Genomic DNA, 26,678 nt, shown 5'->3' with positions numbered 1-26,678 from the left:
AATTCAAAGGTCATTTGTAGCAGCGGTGCTATTTTTGCTGTTGTATGGGTCACTCAAGGTGAAACTAAGCCATTTCCTTCTTCACTCTCTCTCTTTCTCTCTCTGTAACATATATCCATGTTGCTGGGTCATCATGACCTCGACTGCACTGCTGCAGGGCTCTGATGTAGTGTGTTGCAGTGTTGCAGTGCTGTAAAGTTAGCAGCATTTCCTAGGATTGCTGAAGGTGCACATGCTGTTCTGGGAAAAGTGATTTCTCTACATAGGGTGTGGTGAGTTACCCTGCCTGTGCGATAAGAGGAGAGTGGGCCCCCGGGAGCCCAAACATTGAAATTTTTGCAGAAAACCCTGTACAATGGATTCACCAAAAATAGGAACCACTGGCAGCATTTCAAAATTCAGAATTAAAAAACAACCCATGATCTCCTCTGCATGTAATAAATTATGAAAGTGAAACAATTAACATAATTTTATCTTAGTAGACAGGTTCGCATCTGTGTCGGGGCAGCATGGACTTTCATCACAGGTTGTTTGTCTCACAGAAATGTGTAATCTGTTTGTTACTGCTGACATAGTTAGAGAAGCCCAGGGTAGAGTTATTCGCTCAGTCTGTCTTTTTCTTTCCCTCTTTTTCGGTAGCAGGCAGGTCAGCTTCCTCTTTGCTCCTCCCCCTGCACTCACCTGGCGTTTAGCCCGGAATGCTCTGCTAACTCTCATTGGTCCTCACTCTCACACCTCTTTGCAACAAGGGAAATGACTAACTTCTCCCTCATGCCATGCCGCGACTTCCCCCTTCCTTTCACTTGCTTTCTTTCTTTCACCTCTAAACACATTTTCAATGGCCGGCTTTGCTGTATTTGAATGTAAGTGATACAGGATTTGATCAGATTTTCCTACATTGACCCAAAGAGGTGGAAGGTTGTGAATGGCTGCTTTGTGCATTTCTCTGTGTGAGAGAGTGTGTTTGTGTGGCATGGCGTGATGAGTGTGTGTGCACACCATGTGTGTTTAGAGCGCAGGGCGGGTGAAAGTATTATTTGTTTTAGCTGACAGCACTGAATTTCTGACATTTTTACATATTCTTCATTCCCACAGCTGCAAAGCCTTGTAATTTTATTACAAAAAAAAACCAAACATGATTTTGTAAAGAAACTTCTGTCAAAAATAAATGGAGAAAACGAAGGTAAAATGTATCGTCAGACTAATCAATTCTTCTCTTTCCCTCCTTTCTCCCTCCAGAGGAAGTGCCTTCCCTGATGTCTGCTGCAGCTTTGACCTGCTTCTACAGCTGAAGCTCCACCTTCCCTCCCCCTGCCTTGCTCGCTTGCTGCCACAGTAACACAAGTACAAGGACAGCAACCACACCCTCCTTGCAGCCTACGCTTGGGACCCCTCGTCTATTCACCATCATCATCATCCACTCGTCACACCGGGGCTCCAGCCTCAGCTCTCCTCACCAGAGAACCCTGCTGCCCGCTGCTCTCCACTAGCTGACCAGCCTTACCACAGTAGAGCCAACACACCACCAGGCCCACGCAGCATCTCACCCACCTTGCCTTTAACCTTCGCCTTCACTTGGTCCTCAGTGTCCTTAACCTTCGTATAGCAGGCTACACCAAGACTATCACCTTCGTTGCCTGCTTCACTGCTCCTAATCAGAGGGCTCTCAGTTTGGCCTGTCCATCTGTTTGCCAGCTTGGCTTACGAAGGCTGAGACTATTCAGTGAGCAATAAACAGTATAAGGGAAAATTCAAGCCAAGAGTGACAACTTGATTGCTAGGCCACTTCGTCATCCGGATGTAATTACTTTGTTAGTCAGTGATTGTTGGATCAGGGAAATGATCCAATAACATCCCCAGCGAAAAGCCTTGCTGTAATATCACTTCATTTTGGACAAGGAGCCATCTCAATCAGTAGGAGCTTCTCTTTTTGAATGTTTCATTTCAGCTTCATGCTCAAGTATCACAGACTCTAACCACGCCAACAAATAAACAAAACAAGAACTTAAAGTCGTGGATTACAACACTAGAGGTACTATATCCATACTTAAACAGATCTCGGCTTGGAATACATTTTGCTAGCGGGTTGTCATGGCAATGAACATAGCACATATCCGTGACACAAAGTGGCTGACTCTGGAGGTATGTAGGGAGTATCAGAGGGGCACCTGCTCACGCTCTGACCAGGAGTGCAAGTTCGCTCATCCGGCTAAAAGCTGTCAGGTGGACAACGGACGGGTCATTGCTTGCTTCGACTCACTCAAGGTAAGAGGGGGGAGGAGGTGACCAGGAGTCTGGTTGTTACAGTACAGATAGAGACATAGAGCACAGTGACCGACAGGTTTAATATGAAGTTACAAACTGGTAATAGCAATATCCTAGAGTTAACACTGAATGCTAAAGTGTACCATCTGCCCAGGACATGTGCTCTCCTTGGTCCCACATTTTTCCGGTCAGCTGACAGAAACATGTGATCAAGGGCACAGAAAGGAGGGGGTTTGGCTTTTTAGATTCAGGAAGCAGAAGTCAGACATTTCTGTAGCAGCACTGTGGAATTTTTGAGGTCAGACTAAAGACTTTTGGCTGGTGTTAGCTGCACTTATTTCAAACGGTAGTCACTTAGGAGTCAGTCGTATTTCCGACTGATTACACTGTACATTAACACAGTTGTGTGAATTTACAACATCAGCACAGACCCTGTGGATGTGATACATACTGCTGTGTGCCATTTCTTAAAGAAGAAAACAGATAAATAGTCTGTCACATGTACAGAAGCATGGATGCCCAGAGCACAACATGTCTCAACAGTTAGAAAGGAACAAGGCAATAGCGTCATCCTGAAGCTCTCACTCACACAAACCACTTCCTGTGCAGAGGCCTAGGGGCAGTTAGAGGGGGTTTCTGTGTGTCTGTATATGCGTGTGTCTTTTAGAGAAAAGTTGGGGGCAGAAGTGGGGCACCATATGCAGTAATTTTCCATTTGTAGACACAAACACTTTTTGATTTTCTCTTTCTTTTTCACTCTTAGAGACAGTCTGTCTTTTTATCAGAGGTTAGGATCTCTAGAGATGGGTGGACCGCAACCCGAAGATACAGTTGTTGTTTTTTGTTTGTTTGTTTGTTTGTTTGTTTTTTATTTATTCTAATTTTTTTGTTTGTTTGTTTGTTTGTTTGTTTTTTCTGTTTGTATTCAGCCCTTGTTGACACTGGTGACTCGTGGTCATTGGCTGTGTGTGAGTAGGGCAGGGTTATGATGAGGACAGAGAGTGTGAGTTGACTCAGAGAACAGTGTTTATAACCAGATGTGGACAGGGGAACATTGTCGGGCCCATGCTGAACTCTTCCAAAGTTTCCTCATAATGTGCAAACGCCTTTTAGTGTTTGTCTGTCTGTGTGTGTGTGAGAAAGAGTGTTTATGTATTTGTGCATGTCTGTGTGAGTGTCAAAACTACAAGCTGAATGAAATAATAATTCTTCAACTCACTTTTGTAGTTTTGGGTGTCATTCCTATTAATGCCACCATCTCATCCATCTCACAATCTCATTTTAGTTGCCTAGTAAGCCAACTAAGAACAACTCAAAGTGACGCCCAAGGTAATGCTGGCTTTAAACAAACCTTGTTTAATATGTAATTGTGTTGCATCACACCTAAATATTATGTATCACACACAATTTCCCAATGCAAAGTGTGATTATAGAAGAACACAACAGATGTAGATAATGTGGCAAGATTTTGGGGTCGTTTTACAACTTGTGATCTGAACCGATCTGTTACCAGATATCATACATTTAAATTTGTGTTTAAAAAAAAACAAAAAACTGAAACGTCTTGACTATCTCCATCTCACAGGCCCTGTGGTTCAAGACAGTGACCATGTTCCCAGACAAAGCAGAAGCACTTTTATCAGTAGGCGGAAGGATCTTGACATGTGAACATATGTTTAAATTGTCATTCGCACTGAGGTTGAGATCAGCCACTGAAAAGAAGTAGCTGGCAGATATATGGAACTATTTGAAGCAAGCCAAGGGCCTAATTTAGTAGTTTGGACTCATTTTCCACTAGGACTTTTGTATTAATCGAGATGTGTGATACTTTTTTTAACCAATTGCCCCATTTTTCCACTGGTAATGAAAAACAGAGCAGGTCTCCAAAACCCACAGTGGAAAAAACAGCAGGAGAGAGAACAAGGGAAGGAAAAGGAGAAAATTTTAAATGAATTGCTTCTTTTTGCATGCGTACAACAAAGTTGACCTAAACATCAGATATACAGTCAGATACCTTCATCACAATGGTGCAGTTCTCCCATTTTCAAAACTCTCAAACATGTTTCCTGATAAGAAAAATCACTTGTTCTACTTCACATTTACAGGTTGAGTGGTAAAAATAGGACAAATTCTCAATTAGTTTAAAAAATGAAACCACACCGCGCTCCATGACTAGTCTTGCACCCCATGTGCCGACCCGCCACCCTCACACAAGCACACATATATATTAATGAACCCCTTTGGACACATGCACACAGTCTCTGTCCATGAGAGAGGATCGACCTTCTTTTCGAGAAGTATAAAATTAGAACAGGTCTCACATGATCACCAGTGCATAGCTGAGCAGGTCACATCCAAACCCTGTCATTTCCCCACCAGCCACTCTCTGTCCTTTTACATGCCATACACAGACAAATCATGCACACAAAAAACATGTGCTCTGTACTAAACCGAGCTTGTAGAGTGCATGTTGAGGGAACTGGAGCATGGAATATATTTGTACCAGAAACAGCAGGGAAGACATTGATGGCACTAATCAGATGTGGATGATATAAGCCTCAAGCTAAATAATCAGTCTAAACCTAAAATTTTAATGTAGGCCACCAAATTAAAAGTTGCGTTGTGTTTGTGCATGTGCATTATACATGCATGTGTGGCAGCTCAGTGGACTTGGACTTGGCTTTAACCTCAGAGTACAGCCTTTCTGTTGCTTGTGTATCTGCTTGGTGCAGTACAGACAGCTCAGCTATGTTAAAGATGGGTAAATATTTGAAGAAGGATAATGGCTGCTTGGGCTCCCTGATTTAAAGTTAGCTTTGTAACTTTGTCTATTGATGATTAACTACTCAACAGACAGGTCAAGAACAGTACACTGATTCCAAACCTGTCTAAACGGCTCTAATTTAAAGACTTGTAGTAAAAAATCAACATAATAACCGATAAGGGCAGTGGAAAGGTGTGTTGGACAATGTGATCTCTTAAACTGTCAAAAATATGAATGGGGTGATATGGTGAGGAAGCAACATACTTTAATGTTTGGCAGTTGTAATCACATGTATTCTCTACAGTATATCTTTCAGTAAAGCATTCCTAATCAGATTGGAGTTTAATGGGCAGCTCAGGTTGCAGTGGCCAGTGAGCTAATGCATGCCTCATTAGTTTATACCAGAAAGAGCCTGGGATAATACAGCTCACTTTTTACAGTAAATAACGAGTAAGAGCTACCCCACAGAGAAAAGCAGCCACCCTATTTCATGTACCTTACTATCCTACATGTAATTTGAAGCAAGCCTATTCTCGTCCACTTCTCTTCTTTTCCTCCGTAGGCTGTTTTTATTCTCCTCCCAACTTGGTAGCTCCTTTTGCTTGATTTCCCACTCAGTCTGGTTTTTTCTTCATTTACTTCAGACCACACCCATCCCTAGCCACGATTGTTCACATTACACCCTGGTGCACACACACACACACACACACACATAAACTCATATGATGTGAGTTGTGGTTTTAGGAGCTGGACTGATATCACTCTTGACCTTATTTGAACCCACTAGCAGAGGCAGGTCCTTGTTTATGTCTCAACACTCCTGCCTATGTTGTTAAAAAAAGGTGGGGGAGTGGTAATTGTCTCGTGTGAAAATATAATAGACTTAACATACACACACAGTAACACACAACATAGACTTTGTACTTGTCCACCTGCAATCCTGACGTGTTGGAATTCTCAGAAAAAGAGCCCGAGAGTCTGAGCGCGTGCACGTGTTTGTGTGTTATATCTGTACTCGCGATGCTGTTGCAGTGCGTTTCTTTGTGTTACTTCTGAGCCAAGATTACATTCCTGCAGAGCAGAGGGCGGGTAACTACCTCATATTTATCTCTCTCCCTCTATGTGACGATCTGTCTTTCTTCTCATTCTGCTGACCATATTTTCACAGCATGTTTATATTCACTGGTTAGATGGAACAGACAGGTTAAACACACATGCATAGCCAACACACACACTTGTGTGGCGGTTGGCCAGACAGACGTGTGGGGTAAATATTAGCCACGTTGCTAGTCGACAGTTTTGGTTTTTTTTTTTTTATGATTTCAAACAAATTGTCCAGCCAATCTCCGGTCAGTACAATCAACATGTTGTGCACTGTCTGTGTGTAAATGTGGTTTTGAGTTCAGGGGGCTAATGTGTATTTGACACTGGTTTCACACACTACACACTGCACGATTTTCATTTTTCTTTTCTTTGGACAGTTATGAACTACTGAAAACTGGAGCAAATACCCCAGTTTATAGTTTGTTTCAAAATACTCATGCTATGTTGACACAATATACATTTTGTTGTACTGTTTCATGTACTTTTTTCTAGATGCAAGACATGTGCACATGATTATTTTTACAGTAGTTGAGATCTAAATCATCTAATAGATCAAACTCCATCCTCCTTCAATAATTATAGAGGGTTAGGGTCACAATTCAAATGTATTTATTTTCATATTACTTGCATTATTGGCTTCATGACAAAAAATTATAGCCCAAAGAATAAAATTGAGAAGACAAGGAAGTATGTAACCTGTTCAGAGTATTATAATGTCAAAATAAAAAAAAATTGTTTTCAGTTTCAGTTTTGTTTAATTTAATCTGTCATCAGAAAGGTTTGTTTTCAGCAGCACTGTGCTAATCTTTTGTCATGGTGCTGTAGATATGGTATTATCCTGACAGACGCTGTTTCATGGATCCATGTGGGCTTCTGTCCTCTGCAGCTGACACATTGAAACTCCAACCTAATTGGATTTTTTAATAGGATATCTGTGGGTGCACCCACAATGAAGATTTCTCTCCTTTAAATTTCCGAGGGATTGATTCAGTCATCCGTAAAATACAGCTTTTATGAGAAAGGAGCCAAGTCACATTGTGCAACTTTTATTTTAGTTACGAGGGTCTTTTACAGCTATGTTTCCTGGTGTTGAGGGGTTCATTCTTACATCTTTCTCCCATTCAGGCCAAGGGATCTCTGTTTAGACCAGACTAATCCTGTTCTACAAATACACAACTTGCACACATTTACGGAAACATACACAGGGTCATTCTTTGGTCTCCCCTTTTCGTGGTGTGTACATCCTTGTCAAATCAGGGCGGCTGTGCAGTTTGCCTTTGAGAATATATGACGGAAGATCAGCGAAAACAGCCCGTCTTTTCTTCTCAGTGTCAGCCGTCCCTATCCCTCCAACACACTGGGCCCCTTTATAACACTACTGATACAATGAATACTTCTCTAGCCCATCACCTCTGTTTTTCTCTCTCCCTTTAACATACAGAAATACCATGAAACTTCACATAGCCTGAGGATGAATTTACTTCACCAGTTAACAAACATTGACAGATCACAGCCAATATTTTGAAATCTATAGCTGCAATATTACAAAATCTAACACACAAGCATCATAAATCTGTATGCCATCAAATAACCTGCAGTATGTTTCTTTGTTTGTGTTTAGATTTATGTGCATGGGTTTATTAGATACCTTAACTTCCAAGGAACTATTAGAGATACTGATGCTTCTTTTGAAGGTCTATAAACTTTCCTGCTAAGTTACACTTTGTAGACATGAGCATTTTTGTCACAGCACTGGCGGTTGGAACTTTTTTTCAAATTTAGGTCAATTTCAGATAAGTCAAACTGACATGTCACTGTCAAACTGCTCCAACACTACAAATAGAAACTACAACTACAAATAATATACAAAAATAATAAGATTGAATTCATGGACATTTAAAAGATTATATTGAAAAGCTTTTCCAAATTATCTCTATCCATCTCTGACTCTAATTAACTTTTGGTTTGCCCTTCTTATCAGCTTTCTTATTACCCCTCATATACCAACAGTCACATACCAGTTGTCTGTCAGCTCACCCATTATCATCTCATTAGGCAGGTGAGAGAGGAGCTTGAGGGCACAGCTGCTCACTTTAAGTCAATTCTATCAACACCTTTTTACACTGCTCCTCCCCCTTGCCAGCTGTTAGGTCCATCAGTCAAGTTCATCCTGCCCTTTATCTATCTGTTCATGTCAAATTGCCACAAAAGGTATGTGCCAGGGGCTGCATGGGCATATGCCTGCTGGTAGCGGTGGTGAAAGGCATGAGAATGTGCCTTTCACCACAAGGAAAAAAACATAGTTGTGGTAGCTGTTCATCTGTTTTTCTCTTGTCCCTTTTTTCTTAAGTACATTCCGTCTCAGAATCACAGTGTCTGGGCCTGTCAAATTCATGGCATTGGTCTTAATCACTTTCTCTGATTCATTATTTCTGGTTCATCTCCAAAGCCATGGTAAAACATTATGAAACCCCAAGTGTTTCTATTTTATCAAGTTTTGTTGTATGGTATAAAGATAGCAATGTGAAAGTCTATATAAACACAACATCAGCATCTTCGCAAATTACCCTGTTTCCATTTTGTCTTATCAGGATCCATCTTGTCCTTCTTGTTTGACCTGCAACTGTGGCACCACCTGAGGGACATTTAGTGTTATTGGTTTTGTGAGACAGACACAGACCACTTTAGTGTCTGTTTTCACTGCCTACTGTACATCCACTGCATTGTCTTTTGCTCATACTGGCACCAGATAAATAATGTCAATTTAGTTTCCAGAATTAGTGGCCCAATTGCTTTTTTAATTCTTTTATACACTATGGCCAGTTAAAAGTTTTGGATTTTTGAATGTTGGTAGTTTTGAAAGGAACATGAAGGAAAATCATTATTAAACAGCAGTGAGATAGAATCCCGAATCCTGGGTAAAAACATCTGCAGCACTACTTGTGCTGCTGTGAAATCCAAGGGAGATAATCACAGGCAGGAAAGGATTAGGACAGTTGACAGTGGGATTAGAGTTGCAGATAGGATTACAGTGTGTTAGATCAGATTAGCATAATACGTGCCAGATTAAATCTGTTAGGGCTGGATACTGGATTATTCATTTTCCTGGTGGTTCTTATTTGGCCAGTGATAGAAGAGACTTTTTCCTCAGTGCTTCTATAATATAGGTGTCACAGACACAGAAGAGAAGTGAGCCCTTTTTGAAGGGAGTGGGGAGAGTTAGAGAGGGAGAGCAGAATCACGGGTTCAAAGAAAGGTAAACAAAGAGAAAAGGAAAAGTGACGCTCTTGTAAATTGTTTTCAGCTCCTGATTTGTTGCGGTGTATTGCAAAGCTGCCACTGTGAGATATTTGAAACGAGGATGGAGTTGCATAAGAAAGGATAAAAGCAAAAAAATCTTCTCATCAGTCAATGTTTTTCCTCCGATGTGCCTTTGTTACCTCTACTTTACATCTGCTCCCCTATTTCTTCTCTGTCTGACAGAGTGCTTTTGATTTTTTTGATTATTATTCAGCGCTGTCTAAGGATCATTGAGAGGTGATAAATATCATTAATAAATTGCTATCATTATCTTGGGGAATGTAAATTGGCTATTGATGCAGATTGCTCTTTAGAAGGAAATGTTCATACCTAAACTGTAAACATTATCATCACATGTTAAAAAATGGCAGCCTTGGAATCCCAGTCTGTGAAGCCAGCAGACACAGAGCACACCTCAGTCATTTCAGAAACAACAGTGTTGTTATTGACGCATCACTGCTGCGGGGACCTTGTGATTTCTGTGCAATGACTCTTCTTTCTTTCTCCCACTGGGAAATTGGAGCTCACCCATGATTAAATGAATGTTCCCAGGCTGCCTCACGTACTCAACCCGCAAGTGCAGCATGGCTTTCATAAAGTGATGTTGCTCAGATCAATACTGGTGTGATTTTTCTGTTATTACTGATAATGAAAAGTGCTGAACTAACCTTGTTAATGTTCAAAGAAAGAGTCAGCAGTGCACTGAGGAGAGAGTGAAGAGAAAAAATTGGAAAAGTTACATGAGAGTGCATTTGTGGAGAAAGTGATCTTGGGAGGTAGCAAAATAGGACAGGGGTACTTGTCAGGAAAGAAAGAGAGGTCTAAGTTTGGATGCAGGGCTTGTGTGTACGTGACATATGACCTGAGGCATTTCTGAGGGCCAACACCCTCTCAAGTGTGAATAACTCAGTGCTGTGTGTACCTGTCTTTTTGTGTCTATATAAACAGTCAGTTAGTTATCTGTGTTAAAATATTCATCTGAATAGAATTTGAGAATACTACCAATGCCAAGTTGTGCATATATAATATAATGGAATATATTATATAATTGATATATTCCATTAAATTATTTTATCTCCAAAATCCCCCTCAAACTTTCCATCCACACAAACAGGTATTTATGATTGAGGCTTATCACTCACTATGTTGTCCATGCTGTAGCTCTACTGTAGCTTATAATCCTTTTCACAGCACCGTTGTTTGTTGAGCAATGTGTCGCTGGGGGCATATTGTAACTATTATCATAGATTAACACGCCTTCCCTCCTCCATATCTCCATAAGCCCGACTTGTCACATCAACTCCCTGACCACTAAGCGGCACAACATAGATCACTGTGTACTTCAGGTCCCAGCAGGGAGATAAAGACACACTCCTAAGGGTGCATGTGTTCACAGTCTGATATACAAATACAAGCTCCAGCAAAGAAATAACCCTGCATCACATAAGACTACGTAGAGCTCAGATTTCTTCTTCACCCTCAAGAAATACTTTTCTGCTAATTTAAAGCTGTGATTAATGGCCAAAAAACAAAACAAACACAAATGCACCAAACACAAGATCATACCAATATTCTTATTTTCTTTGTAGGTACAATATGTTGCCAGAAATTTGGATACTACTTTACTGACTGACAGAAAATTCCAGTTTTCATGAGATGTAAACTAATCTGCACACGGTCAGTTGAAATGTTTTATATTTCATGCGATATTAGAGTGCAGAGTAGACAAAGAGACCAACCACTGGGCCTGGTCCTTTGAGTCTCCGCCACTTGCCAGCAGAACAAAGCTTCTTTCACACACTATGTGTGAGGAAATAGTGCTTTCATCTCTGTGTATGTTTAGACAGAAGTCACTGGAACGCAGGCCAGAGAGCAGTGCCGCTTCATACCAGAACCCCACACGGCATCTCACACCACAACACAGGATTTGGTTAAAGATTAATTATGAATTGTGAGTCAGCACTTTGAAAAATGTACATTATGAAAGTTATAATAAATTTGAGATTTTAACAAGATTGGAAATGGGGAAGAATATATACATAAATATATTTCTTGAACACAAAAATTTTATGTACTTTAGCGCTCTCCTTTTATCCTTGTGAATTACACAATTTCACCTTTTTGGGCCTTATATGAATTATTGAAATAAATCTGTTACCTCACAACTCATCCAATGTGTGGTCTATAGTCCGTAGTCTGTCTCAGGCAGGTATTATGCAGCTATATGTTCATGTGTGTAAGATATAGGGTGTCAAAAAACATGATGGTACCTTAGGCAAAAACAAGGTAATAGCCCCATGAAGTCCTCACTTTTGCTTGTTCCTGTTCTTCCATGCCACACCCCTCCAACCCCCATAAGGTAAATGCAGAGTAGGAAGTGGAGGAAAACAGCAAGTAAATTGCCCCAAATATGTACTGCATAAAACTGGTGGCTGTAATTTCGCTTTAACACCGAGAGCAACCGGTTATAGCAACGGTTAATTTCAAATTATTGATGTAATTTGGCCTGAAGCGTCTTGGTGCTGTGTAGACCAACAAGAGTGATAACAAGTCAAAACAGTTGGGAACTCCCAGTTACTTAGATACATTTTACTGTTTACCTTAGATAGGAGGTAGAAAAGTTAGTTAATTTTCCAACTTACCCGGCCTTTGGCACATGCACACTACTTCATCTTGCTGAATGCTTCACCTCTTCTCCTGCAAAGGATGGGATGCAGTCCCACCCAGCATTCTTTTCACATTGGTTCATTGTTTATCTAAATCCCAAAGTCACAAAAGCAGGGTGTGTATGTTTTGTGTACCAGTCAGGAGAGAGAAAGAGCATTTGGGGTGGGACATGTTATTACAACTTATCATCAATCAGAGTACACAGTAGGCAGTGGGATTATTGTTCCCAGTTTGGCAAGACTAATCTCATTAGAAGAAACACCACAGACATCCACTATAAGGTACAGAAAGTTCAGTTGAGCAGCAGTGTATTTAGAAAGGTATAATACTGCAATTGACGTAGCAATATAGTTAAAACATACTGTACTTGTTGATAATTCAGTTTAATCATTAATGGCATAATAATAACAACTGTCCATCATTCAATCAGTTCTCTTATTCAAAGTGAACATTTTTAACAAAATTAGACCTGTAACAATATTATAAGATATTATAAGGCACATTATAAGACCTTATCTCCACTTACAGAGTAGTGAAAACAAGCTATCGGTTATTTATTTTTCCATTTTACAAGATATTTCTGTGTAACATGCATTTTCTTAGAGGTGTTATAATCTTTTTGGAACTGTCGCCCTCAATAAAATAATGCTCTTACTGTAAGGAGAAAAGTAGCTGCTTGACATACTGATATCTGCCATGCCAAATGAAGCAAATATGTTACTGCTTCCCCCTCATTGACCTGCACTGACTGAGGAATCAGCTAATGACGTGGATGAATCATTGATTGACCACATAATTTTGTGGCACAAGCATTGAGCAGTGACAAATAATTTTATTCACTTTTCACATTCTCATCAGGTATTTTCTCAGTGATTTGAGGCTGTCTCTATACTGCATCTGATTCTTCCTGATATGGACTGCGTCAGTGTATCAGGATAATATAATTCCACGTTTCTGCTCCCTTGGTGGAGAGAAAGGAGCCGATTGGCAATTAGAAATGCCATCAATGGTATCCTTTTCATTAATCTGGAGAATCAATTTTATCATGATGGTTTTGTTAGTTGAACAGAATAGATAAAAAAAAGGCCAAGACACAGGACAGAGAGCATTCGTGTTTGGTTGCTCTGTGCTCATGGAGTATTTGTGGCTGAAGACCTGTAGTATTTTCTGTGATGAGCTCCTGTATCTGCCATGATCAGGAGGATTCCAGCAAGCAAAGCACAGTCAGAGTGACTGGCTGCTCTGTTGCCGTGGACACCATCGCTAGCTGCTGCTCAAGGTTGCCCATGTCACAATAAAAGACACAAACATGATGTGAAGGGAAGCGTCTCACACCATTTTCTCTGTCTCTTCCTTACATGCGAGGACACACTCTGATTATTTCTTCTGCAACTTCAACTGACAGAGTTCAGCTCTGACTTTAGAGTCACTATGACTCTCTCTCTTTCTCTTCTAATCACGCAACCTGGCGTTTCCTCTTCTGAAACCTGACTTTTTCATTCAAAATGGCTGTCAGTGACTTTTTCTTTCCGTGGAAAGAAATATTATTAGGGATTGTTAAGTCAAAACCACATGTTTCTTTCTCAGACATTGCCCTCCCACATTAACACACACATATTCCCTACAGTCAACAGTGAGGGGTCATCTGGGGTGAATCAATGCCATTGTCACTCTCTGGATGAGTGCTATTAGAGCCCACTTTGAGCTCCTCTCATCTCACTCACATGCATGCCATGCTCACCCACGCACACAACCTGATCAGCGTTGCACATTAACCAGACAACTTTGCACAGAAACTTATCATTTGATTGAATTTTGTTTTAACCAGTTAAGTCTAACTACATTTCTTTTTTAAATGTATCCAAGCTAAGCCAGGTTATACAAACATCCATTAATACCTTTATGTTTATGGGTGCATTTAATTTGGTGTCAGAAGGAGAATAACGTGTTTGGCTTTTAAAAAAAAAACCCTGCAGTGTCTCCCTTGCCATTTAAGTGTCCTCCTCCTAGCTCCTTATCGCCCCCTCCTTCCCTCGCACCTGTCTGGTGCTCCAGTGTCAGTGAGGGAGATGAGAGAGGGAATGAAGTCATGACAGAGTATAGAGCTAATTCCCAGGGGGGATAGCTCTGTCAGCGAGGGAAAGCAAAGGCTGCCACAGTCAGCTCAGCTGTGCCACAAGGCTGAAAGTAAATACACGCCTTTCCTGAACTGTGGACGAGTTTGTGTGCGGATTAGTCTTATGTTTGCGTGTTGTGTATCTGCCACCTGTTAATGCGAATACGACCCCGGTGTATGTGTATTAATGAGTATACATTCTTTCTTGTGTGAAAATGCGTGTGTGTGTGTGTGTGTGTGCGTGCTCATGTTTGTGCGCACGTCAGATGATTTCCTAGACTCCTCCTCTCCAGACTGAAGGTATAATTGGATACTCACAGCAGGCAGCAAAAAGGGATCCCTGTCTTAGATAATTATTTGAGGGCTTTGAAGTGTGACCTCTGGATGACTGCTGATAGAATATATACAGATCATCTGAGTAGACAGTATTTATAGTGTCAGTAAGACATGTAGCTAAACTGGATGTCTGGCTAGAAACACCACTCTCAAACAGTCAGTAATGACCTCCTGAAGAAGGCACACAAACATGCATACATGTGCATGTCTTGTTGGGAGTGACAGAACACAAGCGGTTAACATTTAGTGCTGCGCTGAACCTAGACAATTTGAGTGTCTTACAGCCAATTATAAACAAGGAACCATTGTGCATATATTCACCCACATGTTCCTATTCCGACATTTCCAAACTGGTTGAAATAAAATTGTTAACATCTGAAAGTAGAATTGTGTCCAAGACACTTCAACAAATATTATTTTTCTTTTAAAATATGTTGGGCCATAAATAGTTTGCATTCCACATGTCCTCCGCTTCACCTCCTTCAGGGCCGTTGTTCCAGGGAGAACTGCAAGTATCTGCACCCTCCGCCACACCTAAAGACCCAGCTGGAGATCAATGGCAGGAACAACTTGATCCAGCAGAAGAACATGGCCATGCTGGCCCAACAGATGCAGCTCGCAAATGCCATGATGCCCGGCACGCAGCTACCACCTATGGTGAGAGGACATACACGTATGAACACACCACAGCTACAGCTCATGGTGAGACCACATGCATGTAAAGGCTTGCCTAAGTGTGGCCTCTTCACTCTCTGTGTGGCACTTTCAGTCCTTTTCTGTGAGGGCTTCCTTTCTCCCCTACAAGAAATAAAAACAATCATTTTATCTACATTCTTTAATTTCTCTGCCTCTCTTTTGCTTTCTTCCAGCCTATGTTCTCGGTTACGCCAGGCTTGGCCACCAACGCCAGTGCAGCAGCAGCAGTTGCAGCCGCGGCCTTTAATCCCTACCTGAGCCCTGTATCCCCAGGCCTGATGCCCCCAGAGATCCTGCCCAGCACCCCGGTCCTCATGGCCTCCAGCCCCACCGTTAGCCAAGTCCCCAACGCTGCTGCCGCTGCAGCTCAGAAACTGCTGAGGACCGACAGACTTGAGGTAACAAACAGTTGGGATATTTTTTCTTAGTTGGTTTTGAGGCAAGGATGTGATATATTGGACAAATCTTTTCAATACACACAGAGTGTTCCAGGGAACTCGGCAATAGACTTGGCACATGATGTGTTTGTTTCTAAGAGGGTGTGGAGTCCCCAGGATTGTAGCAATATCATAAACAACACAAGTGTTGTAACAACAAGTGGTTTATCAAGTAAAACACACCATAAATTGAACAAGCTTCATTCACTAATAGCAAGCAACTATTATTTGATCAAACTGGTATATATATACTGAATATAAGCTATCGCATTTCATCTGCTTTTGGTATTGAATGAGCGAGCTGCAGTTGTTTTTTTTTTTTGTTTTTTTTTTTTTTATATTGGGCCCGACCTCTTTTCTACATTAAATCTACCCCATCTCATTCCAGTACAGCTTATGATTATTTCCAAGCTCTAGTGAAAAATACAAAGATAGCATTGATAGTGTTTTGTCGAGGAACAGAATAATATAACTATCTTCTGATCAAGTAAGGTTGTTACACTGCACAGTCTAGAAAGCAGCAGCCCCATCTCTTGGATTCTGAAAGTGAAAAGAAACTTGGTTATTGCTGCATTGGGAACACAAGAAATAGCTGGGTTGAGTTTTTGCCCTATAGAATAATTTTATATTTAAGAAACCCATGTTCAACAAAATCCTGCAAGATGTAGTTTTGAGTATTTTTGTGTGTGCAGTAAAAGTGTGGTAAACTACAGCTCTTATTTTATATCAAATTTGAATAAAAACAACTTCTATCTAAATGGGTTACACATTGATCTAAGTTCAATCAAACAGGAATAGCAGGGGAAGTAATAGTAGCTAAGTAATTCTCATGTGCTCTTGATAAGTCCATGACTTATAAGAAGGTGCTGCCCCCTGGTGTCTCAAGTATTTTAAAAATGCTTGAGCCTCACTCTACACTCAGCAAACATGTCAACGTTCAACAACTTTATCAGCATGTTTTGTTTAATTTGGTGAAGTGAAGTGTTAATTCATCTTTGAACTTCCTCAGTGAAATATCTATGAACACCAAACACAGGAACTAGGCATCGGTTCCTATTAAACAGGAAGTACATTGTATCTCTGAGAATGTGTATAGATCTTGTGTTTGGTGTGACAGGATATGGTGCACAGGAAGGCTACAGCAGTAAGCAGCAATATGATCTTGTAAAGCAGTTTGATTCGTTTATTGGACTGTGGGGCTTGTACATTTTTAAATTTAATTGATTTTAGTAAATATTCTCCTCTCTGTAATGTGTCCAGGTGTGTCGGGAGTATCAGAGAGGCAACTGCTCCCGGGGAGAGAATGACTGTCGCTTTGCCCATCCAGCAGACAGCACCATGATTGACACCAATGACAACACCGTGACCGTTTGCATGGACTACATCAAGGGTCGGTGCTCCCGGGAAAAGTGCAAGTACTTCCACCCACCGGCCCATTTGCAGGCCAAAATTAAGGCCGCCCAGCACCAGGTGAACCAGGCCACAGCCGCCGCGGCCATGGTGAGCAGTCAGTACAAGCGTGGTCACTCATTCACACCTACACAAGAAGGTTGAGGAGCAATTCTGATAAAGTGCTATCAGGGCTATCTATCGTGAATAAAATCATTAGGAAATGCGTTTTTGTTTTTTTTTTGTTGGTTTTTTTTTGCTCATATTCACGTTTGAGCATGTCTCATCTTTGTGGTTAGTATTTGTGGAAGCTTTTCAGTTCTACTTTGGCCAGGTCAAATTGTGAAGGTCTGCATGGTGTTTTGGGTTAATGTTCCTGGGGTAGATGATATGAAGAAGGATCAGACAATGCAACAATGCTTAGGTCAAATTGTATTTGACCTAATGTCACAAAAACCTTGGTGTCCTGTTCCTTGTTCATCTCATCCAGGGACACAACCACAGAGTCAGTTCCTCTCTCTCTCTCTCTCTCGCTCTCTCTCTCTCTCTCATTTCCTGGTCCTATTTGTGACACCGTTGTTTCTGTGCTTCCTATCAATTACTTCTCTTCCTCTTGACATTTTTAAAAAGGATTCGTTGTGTTGACTGTCCTGTCTCACAGTGGCATCACTGTGAATAATAGTGCAGCCACACCTTTCTGTTGATCACAGTGTAATGTGACGCTGACTACGATGTGCACAGTGAAATAGGAACTTGTGAATTGTGCTTCCATATATTCTGTTCAATATAATTACTGAGGCCACCATAAGTAATGGTTGAATAATTTTCTCATCGCTATATTCACTCATCTTTGTGTGACAATAACTAATATAGATTAGTAATTATCGTTGATTATTGATGATCATAATCATAACAACTGTTGAGCAGTAGAGCTAGTGTCCACACTGTGCATGCCTTAGTCCTGTTATCCCCTTGTATATTGCATTCCAATGATTTGTTTTTTTATTTGTTTTTGTTTTTTCTCACCTATACCCAAACTGCACTGCTGCCCCCATGATGCACCTCTGCTTGCTGGTTTATGTTAATGCGCTTGAACCCCATTGGCCCATTGCCATCATGTGCTCGCTGCCTGCTAATTAAGACTCAGTCGGCTGTCAAATCACTGAAGCGACCCCTCGACGCAACCTTTGACCTGGTACTATGACCTTTCACCTTTTAGCTTGGCATGTGGCTTTGTTGTAGAGCAGTGTTTTAACCAAAGATACTTAGCTATTTTTGTTGTTGTCTCAGTGCAATGTCTGTTTTTTCCTCCTGTTTATCTATCATTATTGCCTGTGATAAAATGATTGTGGCTTTCAGGGCTTTAGCGCTCATCCAACACCAAACAACTTTCTCCACATAGTAATCACCTCAAACACGAATTCAAATGTAGAATTTGTGATGAGGAGCCGCAATCAGTTCATCACCTGTTGCCTATTTAACAAAAGTCAGTGAGAACTAGGGAAGAAGTGCTTCTATAATGGTGGCATGGCTTCAGTCTTACGTCCAAGTCAATAGTCAGTGTTGTTGAGCAGCTCAGTCAAATGTGTGCATGTCTGTTTTACTAGTGCATGTCAGATGGATAAGAGTGGGGCTAAGAGGAACAGTCTTTAAAACCATACAGGAGTGATCCCGCCATAACAGATGATTACCGTTCAAATGATAGTTCACTCCATCATCAATTCTTGTCACAGATATTCAGACCTCAGGAATGGCCTCATGCCAAGATCAAATTCAAATACGGAGTATTTTATGTTATAAATATTGACACCTGAAATATACTTTTCAACATCCCTCTTGCGTCCCTTGGCCTGAGACCATTTTTGATTCTTGTCTGAGAGTGAACCATCACTTAAACATGGCTTACACAGTTTATCATGGAGCTAGCAGTGCAGCCTCCCTTTGTGCTTCCTACCTGTTCCACCTCTTGTTAGCAGCCTTATTGTTTTAATAGTTAATGCTTGCTTATGTTGCATTAAGTCAGCATTAGTAGTAAAAAGTTAATAAATCCAAGTAAGCTTCCTGATAAAATAATGAATATATTAATGCTTGTTAGCCATTAGCTCGAGTAGGCACCATGCTCCTGCTTGTGTAGTACTTGTGTCAGACTGCTGCTTGCTTGCTACTGATGATATGATGATATTGTTGTTGTACACACAAGGATGTTGTAATGCTGCTCATACAATGTCCTCTAACGAATGTACCTTTTTTGTTTTCTTTTTTTTTTTTTGCTTCTCTCCAACACACCTCTCTGTCTTTTCCACACACCTTTCTCTTTCTTTTATCTGTTTCCTGTTTTCTTTCTCACTGGCCTCCTTCTGTCTGGCTGGGCAGGGCATCGCCCCTAGTGTCATGGCTCCCTTGCCAAAGCGGGCAGCCCTGGAGAAAGCCAACGGGGCCTCTGCCGTATTTAACACCGGCATGCTTCAGTACCAACAGGCTCTGGCCAACATGCAGTTTCAGCAGCAGGCAGCTTTCCTCCCATCAGGTATGGCTCCATAAGCACCGTTACAGCTCTGATCACCAAGAGGATGTCTGGATCAGTTTAACCTGGCTCCCGCTTGGCTGGGGTTGGGCAAAGTGGTGAACTACCCAGAGCAGCTCCATTTTAAACTAGTGGTCTTTTTTCTTTTTCTTTAGGTAAGGGAAAGTACAAAGATAGTCAGTCATAAAATTCAAACTTTTCTTTTTACTCGACAACTGCCAAACACATTTATCTCGAAGTGCAGTTTTAAAGCTAAAAATGCTTTAACAAGTTAATGCACTATGCTTTGTATGGCGCTGCATGGCCACTAGGTTTTGAGAAGAGATTAAAATGTTTTTCTGCCTACTAATTGCCCTAATATAACTCCATGTAGATACGTGCTCCTCCAAGTATATCCAAACTGATTGAAGAAGGCATGGACATTTGTTGGAGAAAAGGATAGCATTTTTTTTTTCACTACAGTGTGACATTGTCCATGAGATGGTCACTTATGTTTTGATGAGATACCATGGGTGGGGCTTTGGCTTGCACTGGAGTGAATGGGGCTGGATGGGTTGAACAGTGGTATTGTTCACCTTTGGTAACAAACAGCAGGCTGCAGACTTTGGCTTCTGTTCCTCTCACTTCTGTCTAGACTGTGTACCATTAAATACTTGGTAGTTAAAAATCTTAACTGCGCTATCACTCATGGTTTATTACACAATAATATCCATTACGCTTCAATCAAATGTTTAGATTGAGACACCCATTTGATTAACAAAGTTCCTCATGATACGTTTACCACTTCGCCTTTTCCGATCACTGATGACTGTGTCCAAGAGATATTAACCTTTTTTTTCCACCTTATCTCTCCCCTCACTCTAACGAACCTTGTGATGGGCTGTTTTGATTTCTCTTCCCTACCCAATCCACTTCCTGTTGCACTGCATGATGGGCAGGCTCAATATTGTGCATGACACCTGCAGCCAGCGTTGGTAGGTTCCAGCTTTCCTTCTTCAGTTATCAGTAACCTAATGTCTCTGACTCACATCATCAAAACCTAACCATTCAGTGAAATGAATAGTACTATCTTCGTAGCCACTTATACATACTTTGTGATTTCCCTGTGAAATTTTGACCTGATTGACCTGAAAGTCACACTTTCTGTGATGTGAACCATAAGCAACAGTCCACATAAGGAAAGACAATTCTATGATGAAATTATGAGAAACTAAGTGGTGTATATGAGCTGTATTAACCTGTAATATTAGTTTAACTGACCTTGATTTTCTTGATTTCTCTCTGTACACTATGTTGTTCGACCCACTCTAGTACTCTTTGCACTTCTTGGCTTTTGGCTGGTCTAACCTGACACCAATTGAAAACCCTTTTAAAAAACACTAAAAACTGAGAGAGTTCTATTATAACTTTTCCCCTCATCTCCTCTGCCATATGATGGCATTTATTTCTATGTTATTCTGAAATAGGAGTACTGGTTGTTGAATTTGTGAAAATACAATGAGACAAATGGCTGTCTCATCAAGTTCTCAGATCACAAGACGTCTTATCAGCGTTGGCAGAGGAAAGAAAGGGAACCAGTTAAATTGAATCCCTCTCTGAGTCCCTCTGTCTCCTTCTCCTTCCCCATTTGCCTGGTGTGAATGTGGTTACACTGCCCCTCTATGTATTTTTGCTTACATGATTTTCCCTCCAAAAAAGTTCCCATGATGCACGGTGGTACTCCAGCCACTGTGTCTGCAGCCACCACATCTGCCACAAACGTTCCCTTCGCAACTGCCTCCACCAATCAGGTTTGCACCTCTACCGCCTCAATCTACCTATCTATCTATCTGTGTCTGTCTATCTATCTATCTATCTATCTATCTATCTATCTATCTATCTATCTATCTATCTATCTATCTATCTATCTATCTATCTGTCTATCTGTCTATCTATCTATCTATCTGTCTATCAATCTATCTGTCTATCTGTCTATCTGTCTGTCTGTCTGTCTGTCTGTCTATCTGTCTCGATGCACATCAGCACTCTGGGAATGCTTGTGTGTTACAGCGAGGGGAGGGTTGGGTAAAAGGCAGTGCTCCCTCTTGTTGGCCTACACCAACATGTGTATACATGTCTTACTGTAACACGTTTTTGGAAATCATATTTCCATTTTAACTGTAAGCATCATATTCTAGTTTCATACATTACTTAGATTACCTGTCTTTCTGGAGATATATACTGTATTGCATTTAATGTGTGTCCTCATTGTAACCTCAATTTTTGTCCTTTTCCATTTTGAGGACTCTTCCTTATCAAAGTTGACTACCAACGAATACATGCAATTGGTATGTATGAGGTAGTTTTTTAAAAAATTTTTAGAGCCATTCGCACAGCTTGTGCAACAGTTGCTATCTGTGCGCTTTGGTGCTTGGCTTCTTTTTTTTTCTTTTTTTTTTCCTCTATTTTTATCGCTGCTGCTTCCAGCACGTAAACCAAAGCTTTACCATGTACCTTGTGTTTAAAAACTGAGCACACTTATCATCGTCAGGGAAGTTCTAAAATCCAGCAGATTTGTATAAAGATGTGTGACACTTCAATTTCAGCTCTGTTAAAGGGATATATAAGCAGTAAGCTACATTGCGCAATTTCATCATAGCGGAGAAAAGAGTCATGAAAGTTTATTACTCCTGATTTAGGACAAGTTTTCTGCATTTCACTGCAATGTGCAGGTCAACAACATGGAGGACTAAGAATTGCATGGGGGAGCCACCTCACTGACAGTTTCCCCCGTCCCCGCCACCACCCCCTACTTTCAATCCTCGTCCTGCTGTCCAGAAGTGTCTGTTAATTCTTAATGACATGTCACCAACTGAATCAATCATTCCAAACTGTAGGCAAATGTCTTCTTCTATCCTGCCATCTTCGTTTTTTTCAGCAATGAACTCATCGTAATGTGAGAGGATGTGGTCCAATTGCATTGATCTGTTTGCTTTATCAGCCAACCACTTTGAGTGTTTTTCTGTGCTTCATTTGATCCTTGTTTGTTTTCTGCCCACAGATTCCAATAATATCTGCAGATCATCTGAGTAGTCACAAGTACTTGACTCAAATGTAGTTCCTCTCAAGAACAGTGAGTTCCTATTTTAGACCTCACATTTTCCTACTTTGCAAAACTAATCAGTAGCTTACTTTTATGTGGAAAAATGAGTGAGAGTTTTTTTCATGTTTTACAGATCAAATGAATGTGTGCTGGCACCGTCCAAGCCAAAAGAGTTCAGCCTTTATGTACATAACCTTCAGAATGTCAAGCAGTGAGACAAGGAGGGTCTGCCATCTCTTAGCTGGTCCACAGCGATGGTCTCATCACACTTGTAAACATCAAGGGTGCAACACATGATCTGTGCCATTTTCCCATATATAGATGTCAAGAAGAGTTCATTATCAAATTCAACGTCCAGCTGAGAGAGGAGGACATCTTGGTGCCAGGGTCAGTGTAATTCCCAGCAGTGGGAAACTTTCAAATTACACCTTTGCGTCAGAGTAAATCATAGCGCTCAATTTGTTCTAATTATATAATTACTGCAAGCACAGACGGTCAAAAGTGTGGTTGCATGAGGCAACATCCAGTGCTGGTACGTTAGTTGACCAAGATCTTAGTTTTTCCTTTTTTCCTTTTTTATTTGTTCTGCTCTACTTTGTTTGATTGATAGCCATATTTCATAGTTTACAAGTGAAATGCAAACATGCACCTTGACTTTGAATTGAGATCTGAAAGGCACAAGGATTTAACAGGAATTTTTTTCGCCAAAAGAATTAGGCATGTACAGTATTGTGTTTTTACGGCTACTAGTGAAACTAGTTGTTGAAATGAGGGTCTTGGACATATGAATGTTCTGGGTAAACCAACATACCTGTGTACCTTGAAAGCACAGCCAGGCTAGCTTTTCTCACTTGTCATGTGCCATCAAGGCCATACAGCTAAAACCAGAGTGTTATCTCAGCAGTGTTATTTGTTTACCGAAGGTAAAAGTTTTGTATGGCTCTTTTTGTATCGTTTCATTTTAAGAATATCCATTGAGTGTTTGTTTTTTGGGTTGTTTTTTTTTTTTTTTTTTTTAACTTTAATCAGTTTTAGAAGTGGGGGTTTGCCATTTTTCTTCGTTTTGATTTCATTTTAAACTTATTTTCAAATCAAAAATGGAGGGTTTTTCTAAAGTTTGTCATACCTCTTTTCATAGACTAGTGTGTTTTTGTTTATTGGGACTAAGTTGTAGCTCAAGTCCATTGACTCTAAAGCCTGGTGAAGTAGAGGGTGTACCTTGAATTGACATTGTGTTACTTTGTCCCTCCTCTTTTAAAGAGGGGTGACTCTCCAAGAAGCACTGTTGAGCCATGTGTTGATGGGAATGAAAAAACAACTGACCCAGAGGTCTATTAGGTCATTTAAACCACATGTGCACTTGAACGATTGTTTGTCTGATCACCCAGTTTTAATTTCACATCTCACATCCCCTCTTAAGCAAAACTTTCACTTTTGAGGGAATACAACTCATTCTGTGACTTTGACTTGTATTTCAAGCAAAACACGAAGGTTCTCATTTACATGTAAATCTGACTATGGAAACCAAAGCACAGTTTTTTCCTCTCAATCGTTTTCACAAAAGGCTCTAGAAGCATCTCTCAAGAGGCTTGAACATTTAAGGAAACGTGCATCATCTTTCATTCATCTGTCACTTTTATGATCACTTGGTTTTTCTGGTCACAGACGTGTGTAGTGTGTCTTTACCGATTGTAACGTACCTAACAAAGCCTTAGATTACAATTACTGGGTCTTAGCCCAATCAAATGTACTATCAATCACCATGCAGGTAAAGAACACCAATGATGTTTTATAGTTCTCTCACATGCCGCTTATGATCTTTCTTTTTGTTCATTCTCTATGTAAAAGTAACAATTACGCTCTTAAATTTCATGGAACTTATGTGCTTAAGGATTTTAATCTATTTGAGGTATGTAGTTGTAGATTTTCCTTTTCTTTCTTTTTTTTTTTTTTTTTTTTTTTTTTTTTTTTTTTGCCTTTCTATATATTACTTGACAACATTGATATAGCCGTTGTAGATTTTGAGGTAGTATGACATTCATAACTTTTTCAAACCATATAAATGATAATGTGTTGAGTCAGTTTTAAATATTCACTTCATTCATATAGCTGGATGTCTTTTTCAGTTGATGTTACATTATCACTTAACTTTGTGGAGAAAAGAATTTTTTGATACAAGGAATGAGATCAGTTAATTTGCTGCCTCTGCAGCATCTCTGAATAGATTAAAAACATAAAAACTAATTATGTAACCAACTTGTAACATGTCAAGAGCATGTTTGAAATATATTGAGATAGAGATATGTTGAGATAGAGATTGTCCATGTTTTAGAGTAAAAATTATTTTCTACTGTATCCATTTCAAAAAGATATGTACTTTTGTTTGAATATTTCTTAAGTTTGCCCTGAATGTCAGGCCAAAACGAGCAGTGAGATTGACGGGTGTCTGGATGTTTGGTCGGTAGGGAGATTAGGAGTGAGGAAGCAAAGACTTCTTCACACTGGAGAAGTCCAAAATGCTGCAGACGATGAGTTCTAACCTAAGGGACGAAGGTTGACTTTTTGCACTTCTGTATATAGTCAAATGAACAGAGAAAAAAATGTGTATCATATTGAGATATTATTTTGAATAAAAAATATCTATAATTATAAGGAATTTTGTTAGATTAATTTAAATTCGTAAATTAGAAGACCAGCTAAAAAATTGCTTGCAAAGAAGGGCACTAGTTTCTTGGCCAATGCATTCAGAGAAAGCTATGCGCTTTTTGTCTTATTTTATCAGTGGCAGGTATTGCCAGGGAATGTTGTAGGGGAGTAGATGTCCCCATGCCATGCTAACTTCACTCCTCTCATAGGATGAGATATCCAGTGATGTCCATTTATCATATGTTGGATTTGGTCACGCAGTATTGCTGCTCCCATGGTACATGTGATACATAAAACTGTCAAAACTTTGTATTCTACTATAGTTTGATTTGACTGCATGTAAAACGTGTAAACAAAAAAAACAAAAAAACAACTCCATAGTTACAGTATGTATGGAAAGATTACACATTCAGACTTCAGGACATACAATAATATGTTTTTCAAATTACACATACAGTAGATAACATCCACAGTGTGGAGAAATAATACTTCAAAAACAAGTCATCTTACTCTTATGTGATAAAATATTTTTCCAAGCAAAAATCTTATTTAAAGAATGATAAAATAATAGCACTCATCCTCCCCGGATACTTTTTCATAGCCATATAATGATAGCCTACACTGACTCACGGGACGTCGTTCCTGCTATCATATCTGTGCACTCAGCAGGTGAAGGCTCACCACACCAAATGCATATTTGGCAAATTAGTCTTTGAAATGAATGTACCATTCGCCACTCAGCGCCAACATGTTTCCGACTGGAGGCTGCTGTGGAGGCGCTACAAAACCAAAGCACCGTTTTTCCAAATCAGATGTTCAGTCTCCTGGCCAGAGCCAAGGTTTCTCTTCCCTGCTGGGGGCACATGTTCACTCTGACTGCTTTTTACTTGTAAGTGCTACCATCAGTTATGTATTTGCTAACAATTGCCACACAATGATGTACTATTCTGTCTTCAGATTTGTTTATGTACATTTTATTGTTGCCATAATTGACTCTTGCTGTATGGATGAAAAAAAAAAAAAACCTGAATAAAACAATATTTCATTTGCTCATGCAAAAGTTATTTGCTCACTGCCTCTGTGTACTCTGTGGGTCAAGTAAAGAAAAACCGAGTAGCCTTTTAATCAGTTGACCACGAGGATATTTATTAGCACATGAAGATTAATTCCCAGTTACTGGACAACTGAATAGTAGTTGTCTGGCAACAGGGGATTCATCTTTAATAATTTTCCAGTTGTTATATGAAGGGGATGAACTGTTTCTGGATGTAAGTCTCATGAACCGTTATCCTGAAAGAACACCAGCAGCACACTGGAGCAGCTCCACAGAGGCTGATACATGATGGAAATGC

The 26,678-nt window shown here is 40.2% G+C and overlaps 1 protein-coding gene across 21 annotated transcripts in view; it reads left to right on the top strand.

Annotated features, from left to right (window-relative positions):
• Positions 1 to 26,386, top strand: part of mbnl1 (muscleblind-like splicing regulator 1) — a 36,874-nt gene extending 10,488 nt beyond the window's left edge. For 5 of the 21 annotated variants that reach the window (XM_029524093.1, XM_029524092.1, XM_029524091.1 and 2 more), the window contains exons 2-12: positions 1,240 to 2,265; positions 15,039 to 15,254; positions 15,422 to 15,646; positions 16,946 to 17,185; positions 18,216 to 18,269; positions 19,448 to 19,601; positions 20,537 to 20,572; positions 21,297 to 21,388; positions 21,881 to 21,925; positions 22,639 to 22,710; positions 22,814 to 26,386. In XM_029524093.1, the coding sequence (XP_029379953.1) occupies positions 2,092 to 2,265; positions 15,039 to 15,254; positions 15,422 to 15,646; positions 16,946 to 17,185; positions 18,216 to 18,269; positions 19,448 to 19,601; positions 20,537 to 20,572; positions 21,297 to 21,388; positions 21,881 to 21,925; positions 22,639 to 22,695 (1,293 nt within the window). In that variant the 5' untranslated portion in view covers positions 1,240 to 2,091 and the 3' untranslated portion in view covers positions 22,696 to 22,710; positions 22,814 to 26,386. Of the gene's footprint in view, positions 1 to 803; positions 864 to 1,239; positions 2,266 to 15,038; positions 15,255 to 15,421; positions 15,647 to 16,945; positions 17,186 to 18,215; positions 18,270 to 19,447; positions 19,602 to 20,536; positions 20,573 to 21,296; positions 21,389 to 21,880; positions 21,926 to 22,638; positions 22,711 to 22,813 lie in introns of those variants that run through there. The other 16 variants (XM_029524095.1, XM_029524096.1, XM_029524098.1 and 13 more) reach the window with 16 other exon arrangements.
• Positions 26,387 to 26,678: the final 292 nt, after the last annotated feature.

This window comes from Echeneis naucrates, chromosome 17 (genome assembly GCF_900963305.1).
Source record: "Echeneis naucrates chromosome 17, fEcheNa1.1, whole genome shotgun sequence".
In the NCBI taxonomy this organism is placed as follows: domain Eukaryota; kingdom Metazoa; phylum Chordata; class Actinopteri; order Carangiformes; family Echeneidae; genus Echeneis; species Echeneis naucrates.
This window is presented reverse-complemented; position numbering and strand designations above follow the sequence as displayed.